This window comes from Alexandromys fortis, unplaced genomic scaffold, assembly GCF_014885135.2.
Source record: "Alexandromys fortis isolate MF-2015 unplaced genomic scaffold, M_Fortis_MF-2015_v1.1 scaffold_9, whole genome shotgun sequence".
Lineage (NCBI taxonomy): Eukaryota > Metazoa > Chordata > Mammalia > Rodentia > Cricetidae > Alexandromys > Alexandromys fortis.
Window position 1 is genome coordinate 16,558,218 of NW_026067892.1, and position 12,310 is coordinate 16,570,527.

The 12,310-nt window shown below is 39.0% G+C and overlaps 1 protein-coding gene across 1 annotated transcript in view; it reads right to left on the minus strand.

Moving 5' to 3' along the window:
* The window catches only part of Ctnna3 (catenin alpha 3), a 1,282,010-nt gene that overhangs the window by 466,457 nt on the left and 803,243 nt on the right, over positions 1-12,310 (minus strand). Inside the window, exon 10 of the mRNA XM_050141069.1 lies at positions 845-937. Coding sequence (XP_049997026.1) covers positions 845-937 — 93 coding nt within the window. The remainder of the gene's footprint in view (positions 1-844; positions 938-12,310) is intronic.

Sequence of the window (12,310 nt, forward strand, 5' to 3'; positions counted from 1 at the left end):
TTCTGATTCATGACTTCAAAGAAACCATGGTTCTAAAATAATTCCCTAAAATTATGCTGTTCATTGTATCTTAAAAAACTACTGAACAGTTACCAAGAAAATAGTTTTGACAAGTCATATCTTCCTTGGTTGCTTCGTTGGGTTGGTATGGGTTCAACTGCATTCGGACACTGTCTTTCTCTCTAGTCCAGGCACGGTGGCCTCACACTTCTGATCCTCAGGTATGAGAGTGTTAATATTATCCCAGTTACCATCATGAACTACCATCTAAAATTCTAAAACAACAACCCTTCCCAAAATAAACACACACCATGGATTGTATTAGTAAAACCTTGCATAAGGGTTGTCTGTGGCTTCTATTAAAGTTTTATCACCATCCTGTTTTTACTGACAGAAGAACTACTGATTTATAATAAACATCTCTATAAATTTTAATTTTTCTATTAACAAATTTTCTCATCTGTAAAACAGATGACTTTCACTAAAAATATCCTTTCATCTTATAATATTTTAGGACTTATGGTACAGAGCTATTTTTTCCCCTCAGAAATCTCCAAAATGAGGCTGTTTCTTAAGTAGAGGTTAAAGAGATTTAGCAGCATGAGCCGGGTCTTGATTCAGATGTGCCCATTTGCAATGGTTCTTAGCCAGCTTCAGACAGCTGTAGATATGTAACTCAACAAATCTCACAGGATCATCCCAAACAGCTAGGGGAACTACTTCCTTGGTAAAGAATAGGCCTTGATCTGAGCATTCACTATGCCTTGTATGCATGCTAACAATCTCAGTTAGGTATGAAGGATCAAGCACACCCATATAGGACACATTGACTTAGTTCCCCTACCTGTGGACACAGGGTTTCCAGGTGATTTGCGGCGATCCTGACGATTTTAATCCCATCTTCATTTGTTGACATGGAACAAGCAAGGTTTGCCACCTTTAATAGAATTCAAGACATTGCCAATTAGTTGGGGCCACTGAGGAAACACAGAAATGTTTGCTATTGTGGATGAAGAAGGGCATGCATGCATTTACCGAAAGTGCGGTGTCAAGCAACACTTTTATAAATATCAGATATCTCCTTCATAAAATCATTCAGAGAAACCATTAAACTAAATAACCAAAGGGAGCCTGAGGGAATCAACATAAAGAGGAAATGCTGGTGAATGAATCAGTAGCCTCCCAGAGTCTCTTGTTATCAACATCTAACCCATAATAAGACATTCTTTGGGGATGGGTAAGGTTTACCCGTGGATCGCATGCTAATAGGTTCTTGGAAGCTCCTTTGATTGTGGTTTATTTTAAGACTGTAATTGTTTTATTATTTCCCAGAGGTCTATTATGCACACTGAAGCTGCATTAAGCATGGCTGTATCTTATTCATGTTTTATTCAACATCAAATATGCTGGGATCCCAAGCTGGACTAACACTAGATAATTAAATATTATTTCCTGTTCTTGCTTTTCTACTGTAACTTAATGAACGTTATCTGACATTCTGGCAGCCAATTTAATTCAAGTATTAGTGACACCCAAATCTATTTTAACCAATGCTTTTGAAGCTTACGCTTCCTCCCACTGAAATGAGCGTTCTTTTAAACAGTTACCATAATTGCCATTCCCAAAGCCTGGTATTTACAGGTTTCTTATCTCACGTCTTAGATTTGAGAAAGGGTATGGAATTAGTTTTCCTTCCTATGAACACCAGTTTATCTAAAATTCGTCTTGCTAGCACCATGGGAGTTTCTAAAGAAAAGCACTTTTTTTTTAATTTTTCTAAAACTTCAGTGGGGTTGGGGGGTGTGTGCACATGCATGCAGGGCAGCAAGAACCATGCGTATGCGAGGAAGTCAGAGGACAACTTAATGGGAGTTGGCTTTTCTCCTTCCACTGTGTGGATGTGGGGGCAGGACGCAGATCTTCAGTTTTCACGATAGATGCCTTTATGCTGAGCCATCTCCCAGTGTGACCGAGTGTTTTTGTTTTTGAACTACTAAAATTATTTCACTGTCTCTATCTATCTATCTATCTATCTATCTATCTATCTATCTTTCATTCATATATATATATATATATATGTTTATATATATGTGCCTCATGTGCTAAAACACAAAATGAATTCAGATTCAGGAGATTCAGGGGTGGTAGGACTAGCAAATAACTAGCAAGTATTTTTGGGCCGCTATTTTAAGACGATGAACTGAAATTTCAGTGGAGATATGTCTTGCTTTTTCTGGCATCACGTTTAATACATGAATGGGAAAACAACTACTGGTTTGCTCTTCCATATGACAGAAGAGCAAACATCTATTATTTAGCTATGGAGAAGCATTGTTCGATTTATTAACGTACATGAAAATGGCTTACTTGGAGAGGCCTTTTGTTGGCTTGAAGGTCACAATACCTCAGCCTTCATATCTGACACATAATTAGTACGCTCGTGAATTATTTGAAAAGGGCAATGGTTTCTGTGCCCCTAATATCTCCCAAACCTCATTCCCTGATAGTAAAACTTTTACAAACTTGAAAGCTGATTAAAGTTAAAAATATGTACTATTTGCAGAATTTTCTAGTTAAATTAGAAGGATGCTAACTAACTGAAGCTTCAGTTCACAGAAAATTGATCCTATACAGACAATCCCTTCCTTCCTATTTTTTCCTGGTGTTGAGGACCATGGGCAGGGTCCTGTGATTGCTAGGAAAATTTCCTACCATTTAGCCCATCCTCCTACATCTCGCTTCTTCTTGCTTTTATTTTACCAAATAAAACTTGAAAACACAGTATGTCAAACTCTACAGTCCCCAGAAGTGCATGGCTATCACAGATGCCGACTCTGTGGGCATCCCCAGTATCTTCATTCTGAGTCTGGTCTTTCGGCCACCTTATCTTGTACACAGCACCCTCGTTCTTACCAGCATCTGCTTTTTCTTTTTTTGCCTATGGCATCTCCTCTCCCTTATTTACAGGGGCCTTTTAAAGTACGGACTCGGCTAGGCAGAGGCGAGTGGATCTCTTTGAGTTTGAGGCCAACTTGGTCTACAGAGTGAGTTCCAGGACAAGCTCCAAAGCTACAGAGAAATCCTGTCTCAAATAAATAAATAAATAAATAAATAAATAAATAAATAAATAAAAGTGCAGACTCTGTCTTTGGGGCAGCAGGTCTAGCAGACAGACTTGCAGATCTCTGTGAGACCTCCACCATGGACCTCTCCCCTTGAGCCCCTTTAAGCCTTCCATTAGCACATGGATTTGTTGGTGTGGGCCACAGGCACACAATATATGGATGCCGCTGCACATGACTTTCTTGTCTCTTCTTCTCTATATCGTTTGTTTTCTTTAAATAAATATGTATCCTCTTTCCATTCTTATCCATTTTGAAAGTAGATTGTACCAGGCTTTTCCTTTGGGGACACCAATAAGCTCCCAAATCATGACACACAAACATATTATTAGTTTTGAAAGCTCGGCCTAGCTCAAGCACATTTCTGGCTACCTCTTTTAACTTAAATTAACCTGTTTCTCTTTATCTACCTTTTGCCTCGGGGCTTATTATCTTTCTAACTTCTGTATATCTTACTTTGACCTCTTCTCTATGTCTCCTAGCTGGCGGTGGCTGCCTGTCTTCTTGCCCTAGGCATCTTCTTCTTCTCCTTGAACCTAGAGTTCTCCTCCTATTTATTCTCTCTGACTGGAAGCCCCTCGTATCCAATCTCTCCCTAGTCATTCAGTGCTTTGTTAGATCAATCAGGTTCCTTTGGCAGGCAAGGACAAGCAAACACAACACATCCTTTCATAATTAAGCACACATGCCTATATATTGAGAAAATGAAGCATAAACAAAAGTAACACACCTTTACACAATTAAAATAATATTCTGTAGTAGAAATAAATGTAACACATCTTTGCCTAATTAAAACAATATTCTACACAATAGATATCCCTGTCTTGAAATTTGCTGGCCGTTAGCTATTATACAAACATGGATGCAGAACAAGGATCATTATCCAAAAACACTTTATATTTATATTAGTAGAGTTAACTTTTACAAGACTATACAATGAACATACAAAACAACTGGAAGTTGGATTTATGCCTCGTAAGATGATGGTCGTAAGATCATTTTATCCTCATTTGTTCACAGAAGATAGATGGATGAATAGATAGATAGATAGATAGATAGATAGATAGATAGATAGATAGATAGATAGATAGGCAGGCAGGCAGGCAGGCAGGCAGGCAGATATATGGGAGTTATATATAAACATTTCATCACAACTGTCCTGTGTCAACTCAACTTTGAAAAAATCAACACTGTTTCTATTCTAGAGCTATTAGGTTTGGCATAAGCTTGTCAAACATGGTTAATTCGTGGCAATATTCTGAGACAAAGAAGAAAGGTTGATTGGTAAAACTAAAATCTTTTTACAATTTGAATTTGAATGACTCCGAAAATGTTTTCCAAAAATCACATCAGTGTGTGAATGAAAGCCAAATTTCTTCCAATAATAATTAGATCTGTGTGCCTATTCAGGAAAACCAGTGCAGTGTAGATGTGACTCCCTGCTTGTCAGAGAAAACAGCATGCACATAAAATATCTTGTAAAAGTAACCTGAGGTATTTTGACATCTGACATCCCTGTTTATCTAATTTGACCATGTTTCACAAATCACAGGAAAGCTTCATTATGTAGCACATTCCAATAGAAGTTTTCTCTTTGCTAAGGAAAACTGGGGACTACAGAGACTTCTTCTGATTTTTGGAAAGATATTAAGTTCCCTGACTCTGTTTTGTTACCTATATAAACATGATAGTATCTAACCCACTAGGGTGCCGGGGAAATTAAGTGAGACACTGTATGGAGAAGGTCTAATATCCAATTCTATTATAATATCTAGTATCTCTAAGCATATATGAATTCCCATCATTTTGTCTCTCGGCTAATGGGAGCAACAAAAAGAACTTTCAAGTTCTCAGCAATGTTATAAATTTAAGCCTTAGGTGCTCAAAGAAATTTAATGAAATCTCTAACCCAAGAATGAGAAGAAAAAAAAAAACAACTGAGCTAGACAGAACTCACTTAATGATGTGGTAGAACAGGGTGTAAACCCTACCTAAAGCCAGAAGGATGCCTTAAAGCAGGTTGAAAGGAAGCAAAAGTCATCACTACTGGTTGGCTGACTTTAGTAAGCCCCACTGTGACCTATTAGCTCGTTGTTGTCCTCTTCTGTACACACAGGGAAAAGGAGCAGGCAGACAGCTCACACAGACTGAAGGATGCAGACTTTGAAGCAGGTGTGCATTCATGCCATTCACAGGTGGACATTTCTGCACTGAAATAACAGAACTGACTTTTGGTGGATCCTATGTGATAGCCTTTCCCAGTCTAAGGAAAGCAGAGTCTATGTTACCTAAAATAAACAACCAAAGGAGATATTGGGTAAGATCATGTATCCATTAAAGAGAAAAGGTTATGACAAAATACTCCTTTATACCAAAAAAGAGATTAATTATACCATTAAAATGATTACCAAAATTCTATCCAATAATTTTCCAAAACATCTTCAGGCAGAAACAAGTTGACATGTCACAAAAAGGTGACTAAAGTTTTCTATCCACATCCCTCTCTCTCTGGTCTCTCCACTTCTCAGCAGACCCTCTGATATCCAAGATGTAAGTCCCATCTGAAGTCCTAAAGGCTTCTCTGCTCTTACAATACCAGGTGATCTAGAAGAACGGTGTATTCTAAAAACACATCAGGGCTGACATCAAAGCCTGACCAGTCGATTCCTAGTCTCAACCATCACCCTAGCTCCTACCTCAAGTTCTATGCACCAACTGGTACAGTCTTTTCATGTTCACTATTAGTTGGATATTGCATCTGTCCTAGTAATTGACAGTGAATGGGGCATCCTTCATTACTTATCCAGCGGTCTGTCATGAGAAATTCCTACTGTGGAACTTTTCCTTCCAGAAGCCTGTACCTATGCTGGTAATGCCCCTTCCTCCGCAAGGAGGTCAGGAAGCTGACCACTGAGAACCATACCACTGCCTCGCTTGTGTCAAGAATCAGAAATAGCCACAAAAAGATATTTGGAAATCATAAACATTCTTCATGACCCTTAAATAAGTCTACTGTTCTACAGATTGACTTTGCATTTGATAATCAGTACATTGTGATGTGCCAGAGAGCATCTATCTTTAGAGTACTGAATGGCACAGCACGCCATGACTTAACATTCCAATACCAAGTTTCATCCGAATTCTCGCTATAGCCATCCTCTCAGCCATCTTAGACAGCTGAAATGGAAGGACCCCTCGAAAAACAGCACCCCTTGGGGAGCTGTGAGCCATCCACCATTCTTTCTGTCACCAAGAAGTTTCTGTACAGGGATTTGCCTCTTGTATTCTTTTTCAAGAGCATGAACTTCACTTGGATATCTGGCTAGCTCCTCACCGTGGCACACTCATTGTGTATCTGTGTCCCCATAGCTGACAGCACCAGAGATCCTAGCTCCCAGTGGGGGGGTCACTGTTTCATTTTCATGCATATCTTGCTCAGGCAGATGGTCATTTAACTTCTGTGTAAACACTTCTGGGCACAAAAGACTTAGAGTTGCTGAAGAGGGCAGCCTATTCCCCTAGCAGCACAGCCCAAAATTATAAAATTATAGCATTCTTTGTATAAGGAAATGAAAGCTTCTCTCAATGAATGTCAAGCATCATAAGTAATATAATGGTGGACTCGTAGGAAAAGTGTAGTGGCAGCAATCTTCAGTTTCTGTGATAAGGGAAATGGAAATAATCAAACGACCAGCGAAGAGCTGTTAAAAGGTGGAGTTTATTTCTGCAAAGGCTTCTTAGTACATTAACTGAGAGATCTAAAGGATCTGGCACTAGAGATTTAAAATCAACTGCCCAGTGGTTGTGTTATACTAGCTCCACAAAAGAATCCAGAGAGAGAGAGAGAGAGAGACAGAGAGAGAGAGAGAGAGAGAGAGAGAGAGAGAGAGAGAGAGAGAGAGAGAGAGAGAGAGAGAGAGAGAGAGACCCACACACAGAAACATACATATATGTACATGTGCAAACCACTGACAGAGTATCGTAATATACATAAATTGGGCCTTGGTTGATTGTCATTTGTTTGAACACATACTTCTTCCTGAAGATTAGTAAAATGGGCTGAAAGTCTATAATAGTACACTAGAAAAAAGTTCAAGAAACAACAAAATCAGTGTAAGGGAAATTTCCAGCCATTCACTTGGAGTCCGTACTTCCTTGTGGTGACACCTTGCGGCGCCTTGGTAGAAAGACTTCCTCCAAGCCAGTGGTGCCGTCTGTTGTGACTGTGAAGTCAGTTTCCTAATCACCCCTTGTTCCTAGGCTAGGCCTAGGCATGACTTCCTACTAGAGCAGTTCTGGTTTCTGCCTTTTCTCAACTTTTCATTTTGACTTTACTTATGTGAACCACCTGTGTCTTCTAGTAAGGTCCCCATTTTCCTACCCAAGTGAACAAAATGATTTTCTTTTGTGGAAACAGAGAACCCCGATTCTCAGTGCTGACCTAGAAAAGCTGCACACCAGCAGGACACTCCATGGTGTTTAACCGTGGTGAAGAACCATAACCATGTGGGTATCAGGGGCCTCCGACCAAATTTCTGACTTAGGTCTTGTGCAGATCAGCTGTCCTGGCCTTAGACACAAATTTGAAAATAGCTTATGGGTCTTTTCCTGCTCATATGAATCAGTGTGCTTATAAATGTTTGCTTCAGTGACCCCTCGGTGCTTATTAGAACGTTTTATACATCGAGTATAGAAATTTTTTCACCTTAACATGAAAGTTGTTCATTCTGTCTGAGAACCATTCCTCATACCTTGTTTCAAAACCACATCAATACTCCAGGACCTGGGGTATAGATCTTCTCATACCTCCACCGTTAGAAGAAAAACCTCTGCCTGGCACGCACATATCATTCTTCCTAGCCTCACCTAGCTACCTATCAGATGGAGAGTGGGCAAACAAAAATAACCTTTTTCTCTAATCTTTTGTCAAGAATATGATCCTAAAAGAAGCGTTACTTGGCTCGTGTAAATAAGGAAAAGCAATCTTATCTCTAGTCACCTAGATTTGAATCATTTTGTCTATAAATCACTGTATCCAATCTCTATGTTTAATAGTTCTACTCTTCAGTGTTATGGATATGGCTTAATTTATTCCTTGGAAGTTATGGCTTCTTCTACAGTTTCATGATTCCACAAGGCCCTAATTATTTACAATATGAACATTAAAAGTAAGTACCATTTCTTCAAACTGTGGTGGAAGAGCCTGAGTAAACAAAAGTTGACATCACGAACACCAGGAGAGATTATTACGAGGAATGTTATTGTGTATCAAACTTAAAGGTAATTTATCATACTTTAGAAGTACCCATTGGGTCAGGCACACAGAGAGTCGTGTTATTACTTCTTACGGTATTTAGCTCAAATGAATGATCCAGAGGCAAAGGGTAAGTTGGTCCCAGGACCTTGTGACCTCAAGTAGACAGCAGTAGAAAGCCTGGAGAACACACATACACACATTCTTACATTAAACTTCAATATTTTATGAGCAACTACGCTTTTCTAATATATAAATGTCAATTAATTTATTTTCTTAAAAGTAAAAATATTATATATATAGAAAAATGTAATGCAGTTAATATCCAATATTTTAAATGATCTTCCCAATATCATCTCCTCATTCCTGTACCACATCTTCTTTCCTCTAAGCTTTGTGTATAATCAGTGTTCATATGGGTACAATATGGAATGAAGAAACTAGAACAAGGAAGACTAGATATAAAGAAATAAGGAAGGACCAAATTCAGGTAATGAATGTGAGCTATGAAAGAGGATATAAAGCTACTTTTTTTCTAGTTCTAATTTTGTCATTGATTTTGTTTATTTCTTTTTAATGGTGGACCAGTACATAAAATGTATTTGATCCTGAAGGATCAAATGTCAACTTAATGTCAATTTCTCCTTCTTTTTTTTTAAGGGCTTCTTATTATACAACATTAATCAAATTGTAAAATCTGGTTAATTTTGGTATTAATTTAAATTAACCAGATTTTACAACTTGATTAATTTTGTATAATGTTTTTGATTATTTGTACATTTAAATTTTTTGAGATTTATTTTTTTATAATGTGTATGAATATTTTGCCTGCATGTATGTGATCATCACATGCCTTCAGAAACCACAGAGGTCAAAAGAAGGCATGGCATTCCTTGGAACTGGGGTTACAGACAGTTGCCAGCTGCCATGTGAATGCTGGGAATTGAACCTGTGTCCTCTGGAAGAGAAGACAATGCTTCTCACCAATGAGTCATTCCTCTAGCTTGATGTAAGGTGTTTTCTATTTTTTTTTAATGACAAGATTTGTAAATTAGAGACTATGCATAGTTCAGATCGAAATTCACGTGTAGCTTTCTAAACCCTAGTTTAGCTAGTGAAGCCCATTTTAGACACTAGTGTGTCCTTCTACACAGGGCTTTGCGTCTGTTTTACTTCCTAGTTGATGACGATCTCTCCTTGCTTCCCTGATTCCCTTGAATCACTCAATCTACAAATTATTGCCTATCAGATCTCCACTCACAAGCGCTGTCTTGGAAAGTTTGGTTTGTTTTTCAGGTATATCCCATCTCCTAAGTCTCCTAAGGCAGAACTTTCCTTTGCAATAGAATTCTCGGATTTTAAAGTTACCTTCACTGAGTGTCATCTTTTTTGTTTCCTTGTGTTTTAGTGTTGTTTTGTATTTTTTCTTTGTTCTTTGAATTGTTTGTTTGGGTTTATGTTTTTGGTCTCTCTCTCTCTCTCTCTCTCTCTGTGTGTGTGTGTGTGTGTGTGTGTGTGTGTGTGTGTGTGTGTTTAGTTAGCGTCTCACTGCATTTCTCTGGGAAGCCTGGAACTGGCTACATAGATTATGCTGACCTTGAATTCACCTGGCAACGTGTTTATCTGATGGTAACAAGTGTCCCTGTTTTCCAAGGGAGAGGATCTCTCAGTTGATCATTGTTTGCCTCCACTGTCTGCTGCCTGACATTTGGTATCCAAACAATAAGCAGCTTTTCTATAAATGAGTACATGGATGGATACATGAAGGAGTTATGCTTACAAGTACGACATCTTCTCAGATAAAGAAATAGAGAGGGAGAGGGAGAGAGGGAGAGAGGGAGAGAGGGAGAGAGGGAGAGAGAGAGAGAGAGAGAGAGAGAGAGGGGGGGGGCTGGAAGGAAGAGGTAACTCAAGAAATTCAGGGCAAAAGAGAACCAAGAACGAAATTTTCCTTTGAACTTCCCTGCAATGGTCTACAATGCCTAGACAGCAGGAAGTCAAGGAAACACTGCAGACCTTTCTTCCAGTCTGGCCTTCACATTAACAAGACTTGGGAAGTGGGTGCTTTCAAGTGTTACTTTCGCTTAAGTCATCAAATTGAGAACTAATGAACAGCTCTCGATCTAGCTCTTATATTTAACCAAATAAAATAGCTCTTCAAGGGGCCCAGTCTGGCGGCCAAATGCTGTTGAGTGTGTCAGATGCAAGAGGCAGAGTGACCACTGTCCACAGGAACGTCAGTTTCCTTCAGAAGAGAGTGCATCTATTGCTGCTAATAAACCTGAGCTCAGATGCCCATAACGGAGTCTGTGAACGCAGAAGGGGATATCGCATTTCCCATTACAGGCCTAAGTCACCTCTAGCTAAAGCGGTCAGGCCTTCAATTCCCCTGCTGTTTTAGTGTGGTTATGCTGCCCCTGGCAGTAATTAAAAGAATAAAAGAAAATAGATTGAGTTTTGTATAATATTTAACCTATAGATTTTTTTGTTATCAACATAATTGGCAAGGTTCAGTTAATCATTTTACCAAGTAATAAATATTGATTATGTAACTATGAAGTAGGCTGGGAAATGCCAGTGAAATGAAAATAAGTCCGTAAGTCCATAACAGTGGAATAACAGTGGAATGGATCTTTCTTTCTTTCTTTTTTTTTTTTTTTTTTTTTTACAATTTACTTATTTATTGACCTAATTTGTCCCTGGGGAGGGGCACACATGTCTCAAGGCATGCCCATGGAGAACACAGGGAAAACTGTGGAAATCAGTTCTCTCCTTCCCCTGAATGGATTCAGGGGTATAAATTCAGGTGCTCAGGCTTCACGTCTTTGCCTGCTGGGCTATCTTGCTGGCCAAAGAAGAGAATCTTAGGAAGTATGCTCTTTCGGGGTGGAAGTGAAAAGGCCTCAGACCCTAAAAGTGTAGACTGGAAGCATAAAGGGAAGACAATGGCAAAGAAATGGCAAAGAGATGAATTGCCAAGGATCTTATGGAAACGAGTTCTGAGAAAACACTCTGAAGCAGCTTGGGGAGGAAAGGGTTTATCTGGCTAACACTTGCATATTACTGTGCCTCATCAAAGGAAGTCAGGACAAGAACTGAAGCAAGCAAGAACCTAGAGGCAGGAGCTGATGCAGAGGTTATGGAGGAGTGCTGCTCAATGGCTTGATCCCCATGGCTTGCACAGCCTGCTTTCCTGTAGAACATAAGGCTAAGAGCCCAGCACCGGACCACCCACAACAGACTGGCTTCCCCTACATCAATCCATACTCATAGCAGCTACTTCTCAATTGAGATCCCAGTCCCTTGGCTGACTATAGCTTGTGTCAAATTGACATTAAACTAGTCAGCACACAAAAGAACTTTGAATTCTCCTGGACATTGTTTTCCAAGATGCCTCCCAAATTGTATGAATGCTGAATTCCATAATCACCTAGCAACTTGCTAAAGCCATAACCTCCCTGTCTATCTTTGGTTATTCAACTACAGGATGAATAACTGACTTTATTTCTAGGTACTCTTTCATTTCAGCCCTTTTTCTCTCCTTCATGTGCAATTGATAACAAGATTATATAAAAATTATACAGGGGAGCAGATATACACGGCATTTTGATATTAATAAACAAAAATGTATGAATAAAATATTAGGGAACTGAACATAATTATGAAAACTGAAAAAAAACAATTTACCCAATGATTAGGATACAAACTGTAAAGCTTTCCTATAGTTCAGGTTTTGGGAAAGCATTTGGCAAATGTCATGCCTATAATTATTATAATTTTATAAATACTATAGCTAGATTGAACTGAATAACCTTACAGTGAGTATGAGGGCCAATAGCAAAGGTGAAGCCAAATGTGTAGGAAGGGACCTGTATCCCAGCATTTGGGAGGCCAGAGAAGTAGGATGTGAACTCAAAGCCAGAACATGCCATTT